A 23,579-nucleotide genomic window follows, 5' to 3' on the forward strand; every position below is an offset into this window, starting at 1 on the left:
CATTTTCCACTTGAATCTTTGCATGCATCTTTCTCAACTACTCTATCAATATGTGAAGGCTTTCTTAAAACACTCAAATTTAGATGACAGGGTATTTATTCAAGAACAGTTGTGAGTTTAACCCCAATTTTAAACAGCAAATATAACACAACAGACCTTCAGCACATATTTTTACCAAAAAACCACCACCCAGTTAACCTTTTCTAGTAGAATGATTATGTAGTCTTTGAGATCACCAGAAGTCATACTCTGAAAACTGGGGGAAGATATTGATTTTCAAAGGTAATTTAAATTTTAAAGTTTTAATTTGGCTTCTCTTTCTTGGACTTAGCTTATTAAATTCAAACTTTTAATAATATCCAATTCAATCATTTTCAACCAGCTGCTAGAAAGAATATCAGTTTAATTAGTAAGTATATCAGTCTGATGCTCACCAATCAGTTTCACTCTTCCTGAAGACAGCAATGTGGGATCGTCTTTTTTGACATTATTTATTGAGTCATCTACTAGTTCTTTGATATGATCAATTCCTACAACTTGTCCTTTGGGACCAACCTGGAATAAAAATATACAGTTGAACAATTTCTGCTGGTTTTATTTACAGAATGAGTACTTATACTTCCTGACCTCATTTCTCTAAATAAAAACAGGAAAGTGGAAGTATATTTAACCAATGTTATTAAAACTAATGTTAGAAATGACAAATTTTGACTGCTAGAAGCACCTGATAATTAAAGTGTGTCTGCACAGTTTTATAAATACTTGTTAAGAGTGATCTTTTTGAGATGTGATTCAGTTGTGTTATATTTGTAAGTGGAGATTTCTTCTTGGAATTTTTAGAAGTTAAATTTGATCATGTTTGTTTTCATTACCTGCAATAAAAAGTAACAATGTCAAGGACAAAGACTAGAACTGATCTCCTTTCACACTGAGTAAAACTTACTAAGGATTAAGGTTCTTCTAGAGAAAACCTACTTCAAGGATTAAATAATGATTTTTATTCAAAAATCATCTCAAGAGTCCTATTCTTTCAGAAGCAAATGCTGCAATTACCAGTCAGGGACAAATTCCCTTCCGCTCACCCTTGCATTCATGAATCTACTTTCAGATTTACAGCTCTCCTCCACAGGAAGAGTGGAACTTCTGAGAGCTCTTAACTCAAAAAAGGTCACAAAATTTCTGTATTCTGAGAGGGGAAAAAAAGGTCTACTAACCAAAACTTCTCCATTACTGGTATTTCTTCCAGAATTTTGTCCTTAGTCCAGAAAAAAACATTCAAAACCAATCCAAATCTTAAAAAAACTGACCACTTTTAACAGGATTCAGCTCAAAGACCACAATAGCAGAGTATGTCCTAGTAAGGCCCATGTTGCCTAACAACTGTCTTTGGACACATCTACATGCACTGTTTATATTTCTGTATCTTACATTTTAATATTGTTAAGACATATAAAATTAGTAACTGGTTATCCTGGGGATTTTTTTTTTGTTTTATTATGAACAAGGCCGATGTAAAAAGCATTTAAAAAGCAGGTTAGCTTTTCTTGTTTGAGTGGAAGGCCATTCCAGCCTCTGAAACATAGCAACACACAGAGCAAGTTTTCACTATGACAGCCATGGCTTGCTGTTCGGAGGAATGCCTGGCAGTCAGTTGTACTATAAGCTGGCAAAAAATCCAGTATATTCCAAACAGTAACATCACAGAAAGGAAAATTTAGCTAAATGTTCAGAGCATGAAATGGCCTGATAAAGTAAGAGAACCTCCTGCTGCATTATGCTATTTCTGAGTCCTCATCAATGCCTCTATTACCCTGGAATTGTGAAGTGCATGCAATTGAGACAACACAAAGAGGCACAATTTTTGGATCTCTATGTTAGGAATAAAAATATACACCACTTTTTTCATAAATCCCATACTGACAGGATGAAAACTGTAATTACTTTAATTTGCCAGCAACCTTCAAAAGTAAATAAACTTAAACTTATCTACATAGCTTGCAAAACTACCCTAGATGTTTAACATGAAAATCTAAACAACAATCTTCAAGTCTACTAGTTTACAAGTCTTCAAGTTTACTAGTCTAAGTAAACATAAAGCTTTCCCAGAGGTACCACAAATGAGATTATCATCATAAGAGTAAAATTTTCATCTATGAGCACTGAGGTGCTTGTGCTACAAATGTGAGCTACTAATTCTAGATATGAAGTAGACTGAGAAGCAACATCAGCATAGTCACAAAAAGCACATCCCCAAGTGAATTTTGGTGGCAAAACACTCAACCATTAATTCCCGTATTATACTGTGTCATGGGGTGACTTTATGATGCTTGTATCCCCAACCATCTGTAACTTCTTTCAAGTTTTTGTTACAGTTAGCAGTGCTATCAAGCAGAATGAAAGCATTTACTCAATTTTTCATTACACACTTCTGTAAGCCATTCCAATGCAAACAACCAAGGAGGATTTATAAGAGGCACATGACATTTATATGGCAATAAAGAGATAGAGGGATTAATTTCAGGAAATTGGAAAGCAATTTCCTTTTTGTGCTGATTCTGACTTCTCCACAGCTTGCTTTAGTAGAAAAAAATGCACAACTACAATTTAGCATGTCCTATTGAAAATGGCTATTCCTTTATGCATTCATAACTTTAGTGAGAAATACATATAGCCTGGACAAAAGTTTTAATGCTTGTAGGCCTGTCATTCCCATGCTAGCATTTTATTACTAACTTCACAGAACAAAAATAAAAGGCAGCAAGTTGAATTAAGTGCCATTTAAAACTTACTCTAAACTGCAGTTTGGTTAACCTATTTCAACTACTTTTTTTTTTTTCCCCCCAGATTTTGCAGCTAACACTTAGAAATCTAAATACTTTTGCAAGTGCATTGCCCACTCCTAAACAGTCCCAGCTAACTCTTAACACTGGGAAACAGAAGCGATTGCAGACTCAGACTGGTGCTTGAATAAGAGAAAATTACGTAGCAAAGAAACTTAAATGAGAAATTATCATATGTATCAACACATTTCAAATTAACTTTGCAGAAAGACAAAACAAAAAATCAGGTTGGCAGTTTAACGAATCATAATCTAATCATAAAGCAATTATAAAGCCCTGGAAGAGAGAAAGAACTGATTATATTCCTCTTCATTAATCAGTCTAAGAATACAATTGCTACAGCCACTAAAATCCAAATTTTTAAATCTTTTTTATTTTTTCATCTTTGTTTTTCCCCAATGTAAGATAGGGAAGAACACAGAAAATTCCTTAGGTACAGGTTGAATAACCCAATTGAGATTAAGTTACTTGGCAAAGACATAAAATTTAAATTAATATCTAAAGTTAAAAAGGTTAAATTGACACCTACAGTAATGCTTGTACAATATAAAAAAAAAGCAACTAAATTCAAAGAAAATGTATTATATACACAAGATATTTTCCTGTGGAAATAAGATTCTTTTACGCCTCACTAAGCTCTCATTGTAACAGGCATCTGTGATAATTTATCACAATGAGAACACTCACAGCCACACAAGATAACAAAATTTGAAACAAACATCTTCTTCCTTCAAGATATAAAGCAACAACTAAAATTCAATCATTAAGAAAAACCCAAAACAATCCCAAAACCCTAAACTTCCTCACTAGGGGGTTTCTTCACCATTACACCATTTATTGGGCTATTTAACTTGAACATCTATTATCAGCTACCATAAGAAATGGGTACCAATCACACCCAGGAGAATAAATTATTTTCTGTACAATATACTTCAGTTCATTATGAAAGATGCTTTTCTTTGCCCCGTAATTCAGAGTTACACTCGAGTCCAAGCAGTTCTGACGATCAAGTGATTGAACTAAACAACTCACCATTCGCGAAAAGCATGCTGTAAGAATTCCACTTCCAGATCCTACATCGAGTGCTTTGGCTCCTTCATGTAGCTGATCAGATAGAAGTTCAAGTGCATACGCATGCTAATAGAACACAGAGAGAGAAAATTTCAAATTATTTTAAGAATCTGTTTTACTCAATAGATGTTAATTTCTTCAGAGATTTTGGGAAATGCCCTGAGCATTTGTGTAAGAAATTTCAGAATCATTTCTATTACAAAAAATGGGGGGGAAGGAGTTAACTACATGACATTCTTATTATCATTGTTATTTCATTAGCTTCAAAAAATTTAATGAGGTTGTTTTTTTTTTTTTGGTTAGTATTCATATACAAAGCCTCATCTGACCATTCACACTTCTAGCACAGACTATTTATTAGAATATTAGAGTATTAGAAAAGACATTATAAATCAGTTTATTTCTCCTCAGGTCTGCTGACTCTTACTATTCTGGCAGTATATGGCCAATAGAGAACTTAGTTTATCATTATGCTATATGCATTGCAATAACCTGATACAAAAGCTAACTAGGAAGAAGGCAGCTCCAGAGCATCAAGGAAAATGGCTATTAAAACTACCTCCTGTATTACCTGCACGCTTGCTGAATCAAAGAATAGGAAAAAGAAGTTGTCTCTTACAAAGGCAAATAGCCAGGCTCACGGATGAAATGCAGTAGTCTACAGACACACTTGATAACTTTTGCTTTGCTATGTGGTGGACCAGTACACAAACTAAGCATAGGCTGCACACTAAAAATTCAATTTGTTCTTTCATGTTTCAGAGATAGCCATTACCACACTCTTTCAGCTTAATCCATCCCACCCAGAAAATATAAATAATTAGAATATTCTCTGTTAGAACATTCTTTGTTAATATTTGCTTATTACCTTTTTGCTCTAACACTTCATATACTACTAGTGCTAACCATTGGAAAAATAATGACTTAAGGGACTTAAAATTTTGAAGCATAATTAATACTTATTTTTCCCCTTAGCAACAGTACTTTTTTTCAGTCTTTTCTTGAATAATATTGTTAGCATCTCTATACGAAATTCCTGGTTTTTTTTATATTGATAACTAGGTAAATTCTAAGCCAACTACACAGTTTTTAGTAAAGAGAAGCAGACTTTTACTATGTTTTGACACCTTCCAAACATCGCAAAGACAAAATACTTGCTTCTATTCACCTTGTATCTCAAATAAAGAAACACAGAAAAATTATATCTGCTTTAGATGCATGCACTGAAATCCCAACTGGAACACTCACCCTGGTCTCAAACCACTCCCAAAAAGCCCTGCAACTCAGTACAATGTATCTTTTTTCCTGTCCAAAGATTTAAAGGCATTACCGTAGTACCATACTATAGGAATCACTGTCATTCACTCCTGAATTCTTATGATTTTATATATTACAAAGTAATTTATAATGAAAAGATCTCTGGAAATCTTCTGGTCCAGTCCTATTTCAATACATGGGCATTTCAAATTAGGCTTCTTAGAACCCTGTTCAGTCAGCGTCCTTGTATATCAAAGAACAGAATTTCCACAAGCTGCAAAGCCTTTTTCAGGGCTTAACTACCCTCATAGTTTTTTTTAACTCTAGAAACTAATCAGGATTTCCTATGTTACATTTTTTTGCCCACTATCCCTCATCCTATTACTGTACATCTGCAAGAAAAATCTTGATCAATCTTTTCCACTTCCTCACAGTAAGCAGTGCACAAAAGTGTCACTGCAATCAACTGCTCATCAAATTTACTAGGGTAAATATTTTATTTCAAAAGCACCTGGATATTTATAAAATCACTATACTAATCACCTAGCTTAAAGCTTACCATGTGTGGAGCACTGATTGTTGCTTGGAAACCTGTAAAATAAGAGAATGAGAGATGTTCATTGTTGTTCAGAGAGTAACCTTACAATCTTTATTACCTTGACTGTAAAGTGCAACACCTTCACTGTCACCCTCATTCAGGGTACAACATCCACACCCCAGCAGTTACACATGTACTCTACATTAGAACTGAGTTAGGGTACCTCAGCTGAAAGCTACGCTGTGTCAACTCTGCACAGGAAAAAAAAAGGGTTTTATCCTTGATCTCAGTTACAATCTCCATTTTGTCACTATACATTGAATGAATATCACATACTGAGCAAGTAGGTCCAATTCAGTGGAGTAGTGTCTCCCAAAATAATGTAATTCCTTTTTAGTCAGCCCCTACATAAAAACCTGAATTTGTCAGTTTGAGTTTCACGTAATGGAGACCATTGAACATCTGGAGAACAACCTCATGTGTTTTGCAAACAGCAAATGAGAACAAACACCTATAAGAATGGGAGGAACACTCACCTATATTTGTTTTTGTAAAGATACATAAGCCTTTGAGTATGTATCTTAAAATATTTTTTAATTTTCCTATATAACTAACAAAATCCTAATAAAATTCACTTACCACATACAATTAAAGGCAGGGAGAAGATCAAGAAAAAAGAATTTAGTACATATACATAGCTCATTTTCTTGTCTTGGAAAGATAAAACTGGGACCTGGATGGAAAATTACTGTCCTATCAGAAGACCTGCCCATTCAAAGCCTATTTTTAAAGATTTCACATAATGATTTAAGAAACTTTGCGTTGGTCCCAACTGAATAATTTCTGTAAAGACAGGGAATGTTTTGACCATAAACTGGATGCGAATTATTTTTATATATTTACATCAGTGACACCATCATAAGTTGCTGTGGTTTGAAAAATAAACACATATTTACACATACCAATATTGGCTGAAATCACCTCTCTACCTGATGTATCCTAATATGCCAACTGCATTCCACAAGAAATTGAAGCTTAGTTAAAATGTAAATAAATTGATGAAGAACTAAACAACTTTCCAAATAAAAAAAAATATTTTCACATTCTTAACACATAAATGACAAAAGCAGTCACAGATACACAAAGGAAAACAATCTCCATCACTTTTGCAGGATGCTCTTACCTATAGACTGTGGAGAGTCCATGTAGGGGTTGTACTTTGCATAGTGGCAACGGTCTGTAGCCAGCATTACTTCAAATACCTTGTCTGTTTTGATTATTCCATTTTCTATAAACAAACAAATATATAAAAATGAAGGCATTGTTTCTCTTCTGCACTGCAGGAGTCTGTGAAATGTGTTAACATATTCATAGCATTGTGAGAAATCATGTACCTTACACAGATCTTACAATCTTACCCTCGTGATACTGCCCATGGCAGGGATTGGACTACATCATCCTTAAAGGTCCCTTCCAGCCCAAACCCTTCTGTGATACTAAAATTAAATCTGGAGTCCAGAGATCAAATGATGCTTAAGCCAGTGACTGTTGAACAGGACTTTCCCAGCAGTTACAAATGCTTTCTTGAAACCACTTGAGAAGATCTACTCCCTAGGAAAACTCAACTTCATGCACACCTTTGATAAATCCTGAAAATACAGTCAGTAAGAAATTAGTATTACTACACACACCAAACAAGATATACTTCATATTTCTAAGAAGCCATACAAGTAGTTATTGAAAAATATACAAAAGCAAGTTAGAAATGTTAAGGTGAAGCATCATTGATCAGTACTTTAGTTTCCAGGTCTGTTTGTCTTGTGTTAGCAGAAAAAAAATCCATTTGTTAAGAAACTCCCACTGAATCTGAATTCTTATGCTGGGGCAGACTGAGGCCAAAAAGTTTTTATAACAAAACACTTTGAAGCTTTTTCCACTTTTCAAAATAAAATATAAATGCACATGCATGTAAAATGCCAGAAGCAGCCATGTTTCCTTGCTGTTTTATTGAAGTTTTTTAAACATTGTTAATTCTATTATTTTGAAGTTCCCAAGAGCCCATTAATGAATAACAGAAAACTCTGGAAAACAAATGGAAGAAATTAATTAATTATTTGCATTAAAAGATTATATAAACTACAAATAACTGACATTTCAATGATGGATTGCTTCTTTAAATATGGATTTATTTGCAAAATTAAACTTAGAAGGAAAAAAAAAAAAAGATAATTTAAGCGCCATTAATATTTAACCCAAAACATTAAAATCAGATTATGGAACTTGTGTAAGATTGTCCTGAAGTTGGACCAGGGTTTTTGTTTTTTTTTTTAAAAACACACCTGTGCCCAGGAATGGGCTAACTTCTGCAGAGACTTTACTGACTGTTTACTGGATGCTCACAACTACACCTATTAATCATGGGATTTTCCTGTCTTTTTTCATATCTACTATTTGTGTCCAGAATTAATTATCCTATATAATATAGACTTGAATTCAGAGAGGAAAATCATTCCTCAGATCATATTCATTTTTGGTCTGAAGACAAAGTATCACATAGAACTGGAAAAGAAATATACTATTACTAAGGAAAACTGTAAGGAAAACGATTCCTTTTAAAAATATATTATTTTTTAGAAATATTTCTGTATCTGGTAACTCCCAGAAAAAGCATACACTCCACTCACAGTCCCCTCACATTAGATATATCCTGTTCTTTGACTTCATTTTGAACTGAATACTACAGCAGTTCCAGTTAGAGGAAACTCATTTCAATCCAAGATTTTAAATCTGAGCCAGCAGGCATTTGCAGCAGTTCAGAAGTTTACTTACTGAGCAAAACTGTACCCAAAAGAAAACAAACAAATCAATCAATTAATACATTGGCACTAACAACAGAGGATAGTAAGGAAAAAAAAGTTTTCCCTGACCACTAGAAATTAGTTGGGATTAGTTGTATAGCAGTTCTGTGAACAAAGCACAGAAACCAAAAAAATCAAACTCTTACTCTTAGAGTCTCATTAAGAATCACTAAGAAGTTAGTATCTCCAAACCAAATGGAGACTTTAAAAAAAAGGAGAATAAGCAAGTCAAATTATAACAGAAGTGAGGAGATAAAGGCTCTAGGGGGCTGAAGGGATGTCAAAAAGCAGTAGCCAAGAAGCACTCACAAAAGGTCTAAAATAGTGATTTCTTTCTTTACCTGCAGATAGGTGTATATATTCTAGAACTATAGGTAGCCACCTGCTCTTTCCTTTTGTGCCTTGTGGAATAAACATGCAGAGAACAAAAAGAACAAGCTTCCAGCTTCGAAGTGCAACTGCAGGGCCCTATGATAAGGCCAAGAACCTTCTCTAATTTTACAAAACTTAGCTCCAGTCAAAGTACATACAACTATCAAATAAGATGCTTACAGCGACAGGCAAACTACCAAAAAAACAAAACAAAAAACAAAAAAACAAAAAAACAAAAAAAACAAAAAAAAAAAAACAAAACAAAAAAAAAAAAAAAAAAAAACCCCAACAAAAAAAAAAACCTGAAAACAGAAACCACTAATATTCTACAGATTTTGAGCATTCAGGATGCTCTCATTCAGCAAACAATCATGAGATTTGCTGACTGTTGTACTGTCTTTGATTATTGTAATATTTTCATTAGTAAATAAGAATTGAAGAAAGTTACTCAGAACCTGTGGGAGAAACTGAATCTGCTGTCAGCTGTTTATTTCAATTATTGAATAACACTTCATTCTCATAAAAAAGACCAACACCCTCTCAGCCACCCCCCACAGGTTAAGTCTGCTTTTCAAATTTGCTTATTATACAATGGAAACATCATCAAATTTTAGGTGGGAATTAAGAAAAACAATCAAGCCCTAAACAGTAAGGTCAATATTGACTTAGTTGTCATTTTTGTTGTGTTGATAACAATAAGATTTTTTTTCTTAGTCTCACAGCTGAATATAGCGAAACATAGCAACTGTAAGTACCAAACTCCAAAAAAGTTCTTTCTTTCCTTCAACAGTCAGTCCCAAGATGACCAGCTGCCAGGATCTTAATTCTGTCTGAAACATGTCTCTATCAAATTTTCAATTAAGTCAAGAAAACAAGTATATCCCCTGAAGAAGCCAATAATAGAAGCTTATATTGCAAAGAAGACTTTCTAATTTTATGACCTCTCTACCAAAAAACCAAAACAATAAAAAAAAATTAACTATTAATAAAATGCTCACTAAAACCATTTTCTAAATCTTAAAACGAAGCTATATATTGCAAGAAAATAATTCACAATTAAACGCATAGTAGAATATCCTTTCCAATTATAATGTGCACAGAAATCTCTCCTTGAGAAGACTGCTGGGTTTCAAGAATGATAATCAGTTTGTACTGTAAACAAATCAGATACTCAAGTGTTTACAAGCAAAGGATAATACACAAACACACTGACGGCTTGAAATAAAAAGTAAAGTCAAATAAAACAGAGTTATATCAGCACAGCTTCCAAGCTTCAAAGGGCTGAAGCTGAAAAGTAAGTACTTAACAGTGAAGCACTGCCTGCCAAGTTCAAGAGTTGCTCTGTGCAGAGGCTGTGGCAATGACAACTTGACATAATTGGAGCATGTTTTGAAAACTCTCTCTGGTCTGCCTCTTTTCCACAAATAACACCATGAAAACAGGAAAAGAACTCAGAGCAGTCCTTGGACTTGAAGGTGGGAATATACCACTGTTGAATGTAACCTGGGAAACCAGGCAGTTGGCTGTCAGAGAGCAAGGAAAGAAGAATCTGAAAAGGCACCATGGACTTGCAACAAGTAAACAACCTATCTTTTTATTTTGTCTTTTATTTAGCAACAAATGCACTACTGAAGTGCTTGTGTTTCAAAGAATTGCCTACCTCACTGATGGTATCCTGACTGTTGACCAAACATGTTTTCTAACCAAACCATAAAATACTAGCAAGTCAACGTTTACACCAACACTGGCTTCCAGATCAGAAAAGAGAATGTGTCACTGCCACATGATCCAGCACACAAGCTTACTATACAAACCATAACACCTACTCAAACTCCTCCTGTGGCTGACTCTATGTATTAAAAAAGTCCTCGTGCAGATCCCAAAACCATTTACTACTTCGACATCCAGAAGTAGTGCAACTACTTCAGCATCCACATAGTCCAGCTTCTTAGATTACTTTCTCCATAACCACTGCAGAATACTTCACTTAGGAAGATGAATTTTCAGCGAAACAGTGATATTTTGAAATCATACAGAGATCTTAAGGCATGATGCAAAGCACATACAGCTTTATGTTACAAAAGATTCATTCATGTAGATGGAAATTACTGATGTGACAAATCATAGAATGGTTTGGGTTAGAAGAATCCTTCAAGGTCAACTAGTTCCTTCTTATGTTGGGAGCCCCAGAGCTAGATGCAGCACTCCAGGTGGGGTCTCACCAGTGCAGAGCAGAGGAGTAGAATTGCCTCCCCTGCCCTGCTGGCCATGACACTTTTGATGCAGGACAATTTGCTCTCCACAAACTTGCAGAGTGCACTCGATCCCACTGTCAGTGTCAATGACAAAGATGTTAAACAACACCAGTCCAAGTGCCAACCCCTGAGGAACACCACTCGTCACGGTCTACAACTGAACATAGAGCTTTCGACCACAACTCTTTTGAGTCCTACCACCCAGCCTTATCTATCAAATAGTCCATCCATCTAATTCATACCTCTCACTTTTAAAGATATGGATATAGTGCAGGACAGTGTCAAATGACAGTCTCCACCTGACCCATGAAAACCAGCTAGTAGTTTTCCAGAGGAGAATGGGCTGGAACAGAACCACATCCTGATTTGCAAGCAATGTGAAGACTGTTTGTTTTAAGCACCTGATCAACTGACATTTTTAAAGTCAGGGTCTTTTTGTTTGAGCAGAGGAAGAAAAAAAAATAGGAAAGAATGTGGTTCAGTTAATAGAATTTTATTTAGTAATGAGCATAGGAAGATTTCACTGTAAAGCATGAACACAAAGAAAGCACTTAGAACAAGAAGTGATGCATCAGCACCCTAAAATCCAGTAACGGACACTGACCCAAACCATACAAAGCTCTTTGTGCTAAATAAATTGAAAGTAGGTGTTTGTAAACAAGTGTCTCTTATACCACTCACACATGCAAATTTCTTGTGCTTTGCTGATAATTTAAGAGGTATCTGCCTCAAATATTCAGCTGTCCATCTATTTTCACTGTGATTTGGATTCACAATATCCAAACATTATCCAAAGGAGGTTGCATACAGCTCAATGGAAGGAATCACTTGAGTGTCTCTTGTTCAGAGACACGACGACAGAAAGACTGAGGAAAGCAAAAGTCCATCAGAGTTAACCTTACAGCGCAGAAATGAAACACAAATATCAAGTCCCATGAAAATTCTAAAGTGACAGAAATTTTTTAAAAATAGGAGTAATAATAGGATTATTAATAATAATAAATATTCAATTACCATTTAAATGCTACTCAAAACCTGCAGATGTAAAACAGGAATCATAAGCTAGGCTCAACACAAACTAGTATACAGCCTCAAGCTTCAATTAAATACAAACTTACCTGTCAACATTTCACTCTTATTTTAAGGTAGCATTCCCTCCCTATTTAATAAGGATCGCCTTCAAAAACAACCCATCCACTCTGGTGTAACGGGTAAGAGTTTTCTATTCATTTTCATGGGTCTGAAAGTCTGCAGCTAACTAATTTAGACATTTCAACCACAGCTGTATTGCCCCCTCCTACCACAAGGCAGTGTTGCAAAGTTGGTATTAACCATTTTTTTCTCCAGGGGAGGAGAAAGGCCTGCTAAACACAGCCTTCCAGCACACAGATTTATACAGAAGTTCTCTGTAATGTACTCACATTTATCCTAATAATTATGTTGATTTCATCTAAATCTGTATCAGCAGCTGAATGAAGAAACTTTGAGGAATACATGAAATAAAAAAGTAACTTCAGGGTTGGTTTCAGCATGCAAAAACATAGAACCTCATTTTCCAATGAACTTTAACACCCATATGCAGATGAGGGAGACTTCAACATCTGAGCACTCCTCAATCCCTCAACATTTGAGAAGGCTGAACTTCACTTACACATCACATGGAAATTCAAAACTAAAGAGCTCAATACAAACTGACAACAACCATCAGTAATAATCAAAAATGTTGCAAAGGTTAAGATAAAGTTAGCTGGATCAGACAGAAAGACAGGGAACTCTCTTCACAATAAGGCTTGTGGCAAAACTACTTGCAGCTTTAGTAGATCTGTAAAGAAGGCAGATGGTGCACATCTCACACCTTACTGAGCAGATTCCATGCAACCACTCTGCAGTTTTCAGAAAAGCCAATGCTGTTAAGACCAGCAGCTAGACCACATGAAGAGTTTGTCATTATGAAGGTGGTTTCATTAAGGCACTAGTACTACACGAAAGCTGAGGAAGATCAGCAAAATATAACTCTGACTCTTGGGGCAAAATGACAAAGAAATGTCCTATTAACAGAAATTAGGAAGAATTTCTGAAGCTGTATTTCAACAGTGCAAGCATTTAAAACTATTTTGTCCTCAAGTCCACTATTGAAGTATTCAGGTTCTGAAGTCTTAAAATGTAACTCAAAAGTCAGCCAGTCCAAAAGTCCACAGTTTACTGATCTCAAACTTTAAGAGCGTTCACTCAGTTTTTGCCAAATGTTGGCAATTTAAATTAAAAATTAAAACATTAATAAAATCAATTAAAAATTAATACAATTATTTACTTAAAGTGTTACGTAGCGCTAAAGAACATGACTTTGAGGCGTTAAGGGATAACAGTCACATAAACAATCACTCAAAAGAACATGAACATTATACATTTCTTTCTAGGCTTTCCAGTAGCTCTTAGTGATCTCCTGATACTACATCAGGATGAAAGAAACAGTAGCATTAAAATAAAAGCTTACAGTTGTACTGAAGCTAAACCATAGAAGATTCCCTCTTTTTAAAATGCCTAGATGCAGCAGTAATGACCTGTTTTGGACACATTTGCATTATCATTTCCATTTTGCTATGGATTACTAGGCAGCTTCAAACCACCAGAAAAAATCAAATCATGACATTCACATACAAAAATAAAAATATATCTTCAATCAAGCAAAAGAATGAAATATTTTAAATTAAAATTATTTATGAGGAGTTCTAAAGATTTGCGATGTAAATCATCAGCAAAAAAATGGCCTCTTTTTTTCTTGAATGATCAAGGACTTGGATTTTGATGCACTGAATTTTGGGAGTGTCTGGGAAAGTATGGGTATGCTTTTAACATTACATTGACATCCTGTCTAACATTAAGGGAAAAAACATGCCAACAACGAAGAACCAGTTAAGAACACAATCTTAATTTACACACCAATAAGACGTGATAAATGTTATTAAATTTAGGTTGGGTTTTTTTCTTTCTGTTATAATTTCCTATTATTTGGGATATCTAGTTGTCTTGATTTACATGAAGGCCTGCCTCTTAAAAGATCAAGGGTATAGAAATTCCTTCAAAACATTTCACTGATATGGGCAAATCATTAGCAAATACTTAAATCTAACTTAAAAATAAAAAAGTTTCACAGCAACTCCTTTAGGCGATTATTCAAATTACTTGCTAACAAAATTTTTTTTAAAATCTCAATGCTCCAAAAAATAGCATCACAGATTTCAAGGCTGCCACCTGAGACATGAACTAAATTTAAGAAATTTTAGATATTCTTAAATTAACTTGTCAGTGGATGTGTTAATTTTTTATTGAAAAAAAAATAGCTCACTTTCTAACCCTTTCACTACCTGGTCATAAGTTATAATGCTTAGTCACTGAAGCCTCAATACATTCATGATGAAGGAAAAGGTGGTCACTGACTGCACATGACAAGCAGCATAAATACTTGTACAGGGGAGTCATTAAGTTTGGTCTAATTTTCCATTATTATTCCCCTTCTTCATGTTCATCCAAGTTACATTACTCTTCCTTAAAAAAAATTAGACAGATGTAGAAGAGATTTGGATAAACCAAGGGAAAAGATATAACAGAGGAAAATAAACAAAACCAAACCAATGTTTACTACTTGCTGAACCTAGCTTAGGTTTATTATATGCAATGTTTTCCCATGCATGGCAGTTCCCAAAGAGATTTTTTGCGCAATAAGAAACTTGCATCAAAAGTGCAGATTCATTGCAGATAAGCCTTCATCATGACGAAGCATGCCAAGATGCCATTTTTAATTATTTAACATTTAAATAATTAAAACACTTGGAGAAATACCTTTAGCATATTTAAAAATAGAATTCCCAGACACTGATAATACTTGAATATATACTGATTTCAAGCATCATTCACATTGAAAAATTAAGACTCTGATCTTATTATGTAAGGTGCAAAATTCTGTGGAATCTTGTAAATTACAGTTGCTAACTTTCGCAACACAAGTTTATCAGGTGAGGAAGGTAAAAGAATGGTAGCAAGAAACAAATCCACAGATGGTTAACAACTTCTGCCACAGACAAGTTAACCCACTTTCACTGGGAAATGTGGATTCAAGAGCAGGTATACATGATGAAAACACCATTGACATAACATGATCAGAGAAATAAGCAAAGCAAGTTTGTCCTATGGCAGCATGACATTGACTGGAGGGAAAAGGCGCAATAAGGAAACTCAGTGAACTTTGATTGCTTGTGAATTGGACAGGGAACCAATTTTTCTGTCCTTCACATGGGAAAGCTGATTTCTAAGATGTTGGCATGTAAAGTAGCAGGACTTGGCAAAAGCCCAAGTATGAAAGAAGCTGAAATGATCTTATAGTAACCTATCAGTGGATAGCTGAAGATAGACAGGGGAAAAAAGTAACAGATTTAGAATCTAAAAACTTTCAACCAAGCAAGACAACAGTAAATAACTCACCAATTCTTTTCCTCCTTCCATAGCACCTCTATATGACAGATGTATAATTTTAAAACATCTCCTGTCAGTTCTTTATTTAAACACAGGTAATTATTTCTGTGTTTAGCATGATTTCAACCCTATTCTAACCTGCATTTAGAGAGCTTCCTAGAAATGTTTTCTGCTAAAAGATTTTAGTTTAAATATATTTTTGGGAGAAGTTTACTCAAGTTTGACGGCATATGTTCAACTATTTTCAGTTAGGAAGAAGCAAAGATTTAAATAATTATTCCATGAAGGTGAAAAATGTTTGTTTTAAGGCTTTAATGAACAAAGAATCATTCAGATTTAAAAAGGCATTTTTAAAAAATGAGAAGTACTTTCAAGAACTGCTGAAACAAAGCAGCTGAACCGCTCGTAGCAACAGCGCATTCAAGGACAGCATTTTTGTTGTGAAGAGCGTGTTTTAAACAAGTTTATTTTGCATATGTCAAATTGTGCATCTATGATGCCTCAAATTAACAGCGCAAAAAGATGTTTACAGTGCAACAAGAAGTTAAAAATCAAAACAACAAAACAATGTACTGCAACATTCTTCAGTCACTTGTCCTTAAACATGTGCTGAAAAACATGCAAAGTTCCTTATTAGTTTGTCCCTTTTAAGACAGGACAGCAAAGATAAAGCCTATAAAGAATAACTGCCTAAATCTGCATTGTAAATACCCAGAATCACTTGTCACTGCCCTAATACAATGATTGTTACATTACAGAAAAGTTAGTTCTACAGTTAAGGCAACAGTGAAACGAGCAGTAAAGCAAATGTTACAAAATGGAGAATTTTATTGCCACAAAACAGAAGCACTAGTAACTGTCAGTAACAGCTTATAATTAAGAATAATCTTTATAGCTGTTTTAAAGGAAAAGAACATGCAGCGTACAGGAATCTTCCAATGATGTTTTATTTGGAAGCAAAACCACTTTAATAAGTTCCCATTCTTCCCAGCCCTCATTAATCCACAACCAAGTTTACTGCTTCTCTAACCATAATAGTACAACAGCTTATAGACATTGAGGAGTTTAAATCTTGATGTTTCACAAGTCATGAGAAAGTGACCCAGTCTTACAGCACTGCCTCTCTCACAGGCAATTCTGCTAGAACAGTCAAGAGAAGAATTGTGGCATAAGGGCAGGGGCGAGAACCTCTCCACCAGGATTTACTGCAGAAGAAAACATACATGTGTCACTATAACCTGCCTTATTTTCTTTAAGTTATGCAAAATATACATTACATTACACACATATTTACTAAGTTACACACAAGGCAAACACTGGACAACATCAAATTAACCTCATTCAATTTGCATTCTCACTTTTAGCATAAAATGCTGTAAATGCTATGTAGCTGTTTTTAGAGAGGGGAAAATACATTGATGGATCTACTACTCCAAAAGAATTCTCTGGAACATTTTAGTCTTTCTTTAACCAATAACTTTTAAGTTTGTTGAAACATATATGGGGGAATTGTATGACATTAAACAGTACTTTCTCCTAAATCTGTTGCAAACTTTAGCAACAAGGTATCATCCTTCCTGAGGAACTCTTACTTGAAAGTTATGGTCTTAATTCAGCAGCTGTTCTGCACTGATAAAGCCCTACACCATGAACAGAGTCCCACTGAAGTTGACAATGCAATCTTCCTGCAAGATCAAAGGCCTCTTTGCTTCCACAATATTTTACTGCCAATCCACTCTTTCCCTGTTTTACACCCCTCAAAACATTTCGGCATGCATATGCAAAACAAAGGGAAGGGGGAAATTACCATCAGTGCATGCTTTGAGATTACAATATTGAGCACTTCTATTTTACTTTCCTCTTTCTATACAACTATTGCAGTATACGAACTACAATGGTTTTTAGCTTTGTCATCGTTATTTGCAACGCCCTAAACAGTTTCCATGTGTTGAAAAACTCATTGTCTTCTGCAACAAAGAAACTGGTTTTGCCTTCAGGTTCTGAGCGCCCTAGACTATTATGGCAATAATTGCTTTTTTGGAAGTATTTTGGCGTTTAACGTTGATTTTTACATCAGAAAGTTTTTCCCTGCTGTGTAAGAGAACAGTATTTCACTCAAACAGTATTTATATCCCTTTCAGTTGCAAATCAAAACAAAACAAATGTATTGCAACACTTGTAACTAGAGAAGTTATTATCAACTTATTAAACAGAATTTTTACAACGAAACTCTACGATAATTAGTAGCTTTTACAGGGAAGCTGAAAGTCACTTCAGTCTGTATTATTCTCCTGGATGTGATAGTTTTCAAAAAAAATACTGAGAAAGACCACAGGATCAGATGATCCAACATAAGCAGAGAAAAGGAGAAAACAACAAGAGTGATTCTCCTATGACACCAGAATAATGTGGAGGCCACACAGATGAACTTGTCTGTGGTGTTGTAGTATCACTAAAATAGGAGACACCTGTCATAATACAGGCTCCAGATCTACATCCATTTACATCTAGGACACGGACTTGAGAAGAGGAAGGGAAAAGGCCAGAAGCAGAGACGAGAGACACTGTAAGTATATTTAAGAGAGATTAGTTCTATTCTAATATGAAAAATGGAAGTTCCGAATGCATAAGGTGTTGTCTCTCTGTCCTCTCAGGACCTGCAGACTTCAGGATATACTGAAGTACATCGGCGAAGAAGCGCCCGCACAACAGCTTCCACGTTCAGCACGGGGACAGCACAAACCCTCGGCAAGCACAAGAGAGCGCCCAGTGCCGGGCAGCCACCGCAAAGCTCGGCTGTCACAGCACGAGTCCGCAACACCGACAGCTCCTCTCCTCTCCCCGCGGTCCCAGCCCACCCCTCCGAGCGGAGCCACTCGGGACCCCGCCGGGAAGGGGGGAGGAGGGACTGCTGCCACACGTCCCTTTCACCCAACACAAACAGCCGCGGCCTCTTCGGCGCGATTCCCAAACCCAGGCGGCTCCCGCTGCGTTGTTCAGCCCGGGCCTGAAAGACCGGAGGGCGCCCGCCGACACCACCAGTCCCGCCGGCCGGAGCGAACCAGATGGACGCCGATCCGGCTGCGTGCGGGGGTCACGGGCCCTCCGGCACTGCCGCCGCGGCCCCGCCTCAGCTCGCACAAGGCAGACGGGAACGAGGCGGCGGGAACGGGGCCGGCGAGGGGGGGACGCGGCGAGTAGGGAACAGCCACGGCCGCCGCACGGCGCTTCCCCTCCGGGATCGCCATCGGCGCCACCCTTCCCGCCGCATTGCCTCCCGCAACAACGGCCCGGCCCGCCCTGCGACACCGGCCGCCGCCCGGACACACACCCCTCCGCCCGAGTACCCGGGCACGCACGGACACACCCCCGGTCGGACATAGAAACACGCACATACAGATACGGACGGACGGACAACGCGGACACACGCGCCCGGGCGCCGGTGTCGCTCCCCGTGACAGCTAGCGGCGGGTCGGGCGGGCGCCGCGGGAGCGCGCGGTCGCTAACGGTCACCGGGCGGCCGGTCGGTGACGGCCGCCCCGCAGCCCAGGGGCCCCGCCCGCGCCCCCGCCCCGAGACTCACTGCGGAGGTTGTGGATGAGCTCGGAGTGGCTGGCGCCGCCCGACTTCCAGGCCATCGCTAGGCACACTCTGCGGAGCAGGTACAGAGCCGCCTTCAGCGCCGCGACTGCGCACAGCAGCTTCCCCAGGAAGGACACAACCTCCAGCGCCGACACAGGCGCCGCCTCCTCGCCGCCTCCTCCCGCGGCCGCCGCCGCTGCGGCGGCCGCGCGCTCGCCGAGGGGAGGGGCCACGCGCCCACCGCCCCGCGTGCCCGACATGCCCCGGCCGCCGCCGCTCCGCCGGCCGGCTCGGTGCCCCCCCGCGCATGCGCGCCCACCGCGCCCAGGGGCGCGCGTGGGGAGATCCTCGCGCGCCGGGGCGGAGATGCACAGCGGCTGCTCCCGGCCCGCGCGTTTTGTTGCCGGGACCCTGGATCCCGCGCTGGCGGCGAGACCCTAGTCCTGCCCTCGAAACTGCGGCGGGGCGGGACGGGTCTGGGGGCGCGGGTATGTGAACTTAGGAGCTCTGTTAATTAATGAGATAGCGAAACGGCACCTCGGTGCGCACGCACTTTCCTCCCTGCCCCGGCTTTAGCCACTCCCGTGACACAAGTCGGTGCACGCCGGGTACCGGAGAAGGCGGTGTCGGGGCGGGAGAGCCCCATCACGGTGGCTGCGCCGCCAGCTCCGGGCTCCGACCCAGCGCGCGACCCGCCGCCTTTGCGACGGAACCAATTAGCGGCGTCTCCCGGCGCGGTGTTTTGCATGGGGCGCGCCTATTGGCCGCGGCCAGCCCGCGCGGGCCAGGCCTACGTGTTGGAGGCTGCCATTGGTCAGGTGGCGCGGGAGCGGCGTGGCCCGTGCGTGTCCCGTGTGTGTCTACGGCAGGCCACGGTGGGGACGGGGCAGGGCGGGTGCGACCTGCACCCGGGAAACAACGCGAGAATGGGAGCGGGCTGGAAGGATATGGAGAGTTGGCATAGCCGTACATTGGCTAAAGGCCGCGAAAGTATCGATGTTTCACGGGAGCATCTAACGGTGCAATACCGATGACGTAGGACAAAGTTACAAATTAGAATTCCTTTTAAGAGGTATCCAGGACAATAGCTCAGAATTTAGTAAATGCCGATGGGTCTTTATTCTGTCCCAGCCTTAGGCCCATGATGAAGTAGCAATCTGAAGGGAAAAGTAGCACCTTCGGATTCTCCCGCAGCTGTGACGTAACGAGGAAAAACAGAGAATTCATTTCCTACAGTCCTGTAGTATTTCTCCCCCCTCTGAAACTCCTTTATGATTAACTTTGCTGCCAATATTCATTTGCCACCTGTTATCTATACACGTTTGTATTGTTTAAAGGGGAAGCATATATCATCTTTGCAATTTTAGGAACCCACTGTCAGTGTTGTGACTTCTGCCTTTATGCTGCCTTCTGGTCCCTGCAAATGGGCTGCACACACCTGGGAATAGTTTTGCAGCACTTCCTTTCTTAACCAGGCACACTGGCACAGGTTTTTCATCCACATGGTACCAGACAGCAGGGTTTTCCGTTCTTGGCTTTTAAAACGTGAGAACCTATGGATAGGTTGGCCCTAACAATAGTATATTGTATAAACATTGGGGGAAATAAGGTGTCATCTAGCAGATATTTCAAGTATTTCTGATACAAGGACACAGCCTAAAATACCACCATGGGAGATTACACAGATTATATCTTCTGTGAGACAGCCCATCTTGACTATGAGTGTTGAACCTGTTCCAGCTCCACACAACGCATCTATTTCATCCAATCATTGCTGGTTCAGGTGAAGAGGTGAAGGTGGGAATCTGCTTCTCTACTTTGCAGTCTGTCCAGGGCAAATCTGACAGTTGCTTAATGCATATACCCTAGACTTCCTGTCTGGTTCTTTTAATCCTGGAGACAGATCTACTGCTTCATTCTGTGCTCTCCATCTAACTTCTCCTAAGCATGATCTGGCAGCTGCAGTCCGAGAGAGGCTCCCAGCCTGTCCCAGAATATAAAAGATCTCCCTGATACACCCAGTGGGCTGAGAGAGAAGGAAAGAAGCCATGGAGTTAGAGGAATTCCCAGAGGGCAGCATGTACAGAGAACAGACATTGTAAAACTACAGCATAGAAATACTTAATTGTTTTAAATGCAAAAGACATTTTCTATTGTCAGATGCAAGCAAACGGCATTGCTCTCTCATAGAGAGGTTGCTGCCAAGAAAATAGCTGGCCCATGTTTAAAAGCATTCCAGGGATACTTACCCCCTTGGGAGACCAAAACCACAACAGAAACCATTTACACACAAGCTGATGCTGCTTACCAGGACCAGCTTGAATTAGTCTTAGGCTTGTCACAGAGCACTGAGAGCAAGCCCGAATTTCTCTCTTAGGAGTTTGCAGTCTTGCCCAGTTGCTTTCTGACTGAGTGGACCTATTTGCCATGTTCTTGACATGAGTATTCAGAGAATGAAAATAAGTGTGAGCCTTCCTTAACAATATCTGGGGTGTCTTGGATGGATATCAGGCATGTGTGAAGGAAACAGCACTTGGCTTGGCAGGCTTCCAGGAGCTCTAAGACAAGCCAAGTTGCCTCAAAGGGCCCTGGGAAACTAACATGCATCAATAGTGGCAGGATGCACCCATTTATGCAGTAAACAAATGGAGGAGGCCCTAACTCTTTCAGTTCCACGATCCCAGGCCATTAGTACATTTTAAAAACCTGTTAGGAACACATCCATTGAGACTAAACTAAAAGCAACATAGACATTCTTTACTAGTGTAAAATACAAGCAGAATTAATAAAAAACCATTGTTTTCTGGCCATCACCATTCATGTGAAACCTGTCCATTTGCTCTGATACTCAGGATTTCTGTATCCTACTCCAACTCACTTGTCCAAATCATTCTGAGCACCTTGGTCCCTGGATGCTCACTGTCTATTGCAGGCACCTCCATTTTCCACATGTAGAGCCATTTCCCTAGACTCTCCAGGGAGCTGATGCATGGACAGTCCTCTTAGAGAAAAGGCACAGGAATGCCAGCAGCCAGAGTGGGCCACCACTCTGTTCTGACATGAAGATCCCACTAACTGTAAGCACATCGTCTCTTCTTCCTTTGCTGCACATTCACGCACATCCCAATCCTTTCTAGTTGTACTTACATACATTTATATATAAACCCCTCCAAGCTACTATTTCTGTTTGATTCCTTCCCTCCCACCTCATAAGCCCATTAGATTTTTTAAAATTCTTTGAATTTAGAAAGAATTTGAAAAATTGCTCATCACTGTCTGCTCCCATCTGCTTCTGCATACCACAAGCAGAAATTTCCTTGTGAAATGTTCCTGCTGTACATTTCCGCAGTTATATCCCAAACCCTACACTAATTGGCTTTTACACCTACACTCCCTCCTCTTCTTGACTCCATTCTATTTTTTAACTTAATCACTCTCCTTCATCTCATTTCTTTTCCTATAAGCTCAAGCCAGTTTGATGTGTACCTTCCTTTTTTATTACCATTTCAGAAGTTTACATTATTTTGAACTCCACATCCATGTTTTACCAGCTCTGCACTCAAAGATGAGGTGAGAAGAACTCAGTAACATCAATGACTTTCCCCATTAGGGAGCAGCAGAACTGGTACCCCTTCATGAAGGAAGGTCAGTCTTCCAGATGAGACCTTCCAGATGACACATCAAAGCAAGCAGAGCAGGGCTGGGGACAGAAATGGTTTTGTCATCAAGTGAAGTGACAAGTCAGGCCCCAAGTCAAGCTAGCCACCAAGTTTGGGCAACACGGCTGAGCACAGGAGCCCCTACAACAAGCTCAGGCCAAGAGCAGGGTGTCCCAGACCAGATGGGAGCCCCAGCCAAGGGCAAGGCTTATGACTGCACTCAGGGCTGGGCCCTCTGCTGTTACATCTGCTCTGCACTACACTGCACTGTAACTGTACTCGTTCAAGAGAATAAACTGGGCAGAGCTCCAGGAACTCTTACCAGCTGTAGACATTGTTTTGGCATCTCCAAATAACTTTCTTTAAATATTGTTCATTGATGACTGCAAAAAAGCAGATTATAGGCAAATCCAGTTCAGAATTAGCTTTATCCTGTCCCAGTACAATCACTGATCTAGTAAGTGCCTTTGTTCTCAGGCCCCCTACTTTCTCTGAGACAGACATGCTTTCAGTTTTCTTCCCTTTCACTCACACTCCCAGCTTTAGCCATATTTAAGGGTAATCCATAGATGCTCCTTGTTGTCTTAGCTGGTATGCTTGGACCCAAGGCTTAGAGTCAGCTTAATCTAGACTCAACATCTTGAAAACCACAGAAATACATGATGAGGCATATTTTC

The 23,579-nt window shown here is 39.1% G+C and overlaps 1 protein-coding gene across 3 annotated transcripts in view; it reads right to left on the reverse strand.

Annotated features, from left to right (window-relative positions):
• Nucleotides 1–19,904, reverse strand: part of PCMT1 (protein-L-isoaspartate (D-aspartate) O-methyltransferase) — a 35,476-nt gene extending 15,572 nt beyond the window's left edge. For 2 of the 3 annotated variants that reach the window (XM_053937331.1, XM_053937333.1), the window contains exons 1-5: nt 19,245–19,503; nt 6,890–6,994; nt 5,728–5,759; nt 3,873–3,977; nt 435–555 (exon numbers count right to left, since the gene is read on the reverse strand). In XM_053937331.1, coding sequence (XP_053793306.1) covers nt 435–555; nt 3,873–3,977; nt 5,728–5,759; nt 6,890–6,994; nt 19,245–19,503 — 622 coding nt within the window. Of the gene's footprint in view, nt 1–434; nt 556–3,872; nt 3,978–5,727; nt 5,760–6,889; nt 6,995–19,244; nt 19,504–19,855 lie in introns of those variants that run through there. The other variant, XM_053937334.1, reaches the window with a different exon arrangement.
• Between the last annotated feature and the right edge of the window lie 3,675 nt (nt 19,905–23,579).

This window comes from Vidua chalybeata, chromosome 3 (genome assembly GCF_026979565.1).
Source record: "Vidua chalybeata isolate OUT-0048 chromosome 3, bVidCha1 merged haplotype, whole genome shotgun sequence".
Classification (NCBI taxonomy): Eukaryota; Metazoa; Chordata; class Aves; order Passeriformes; family Viduidae; genus Vidua; species Vidua chalybeata.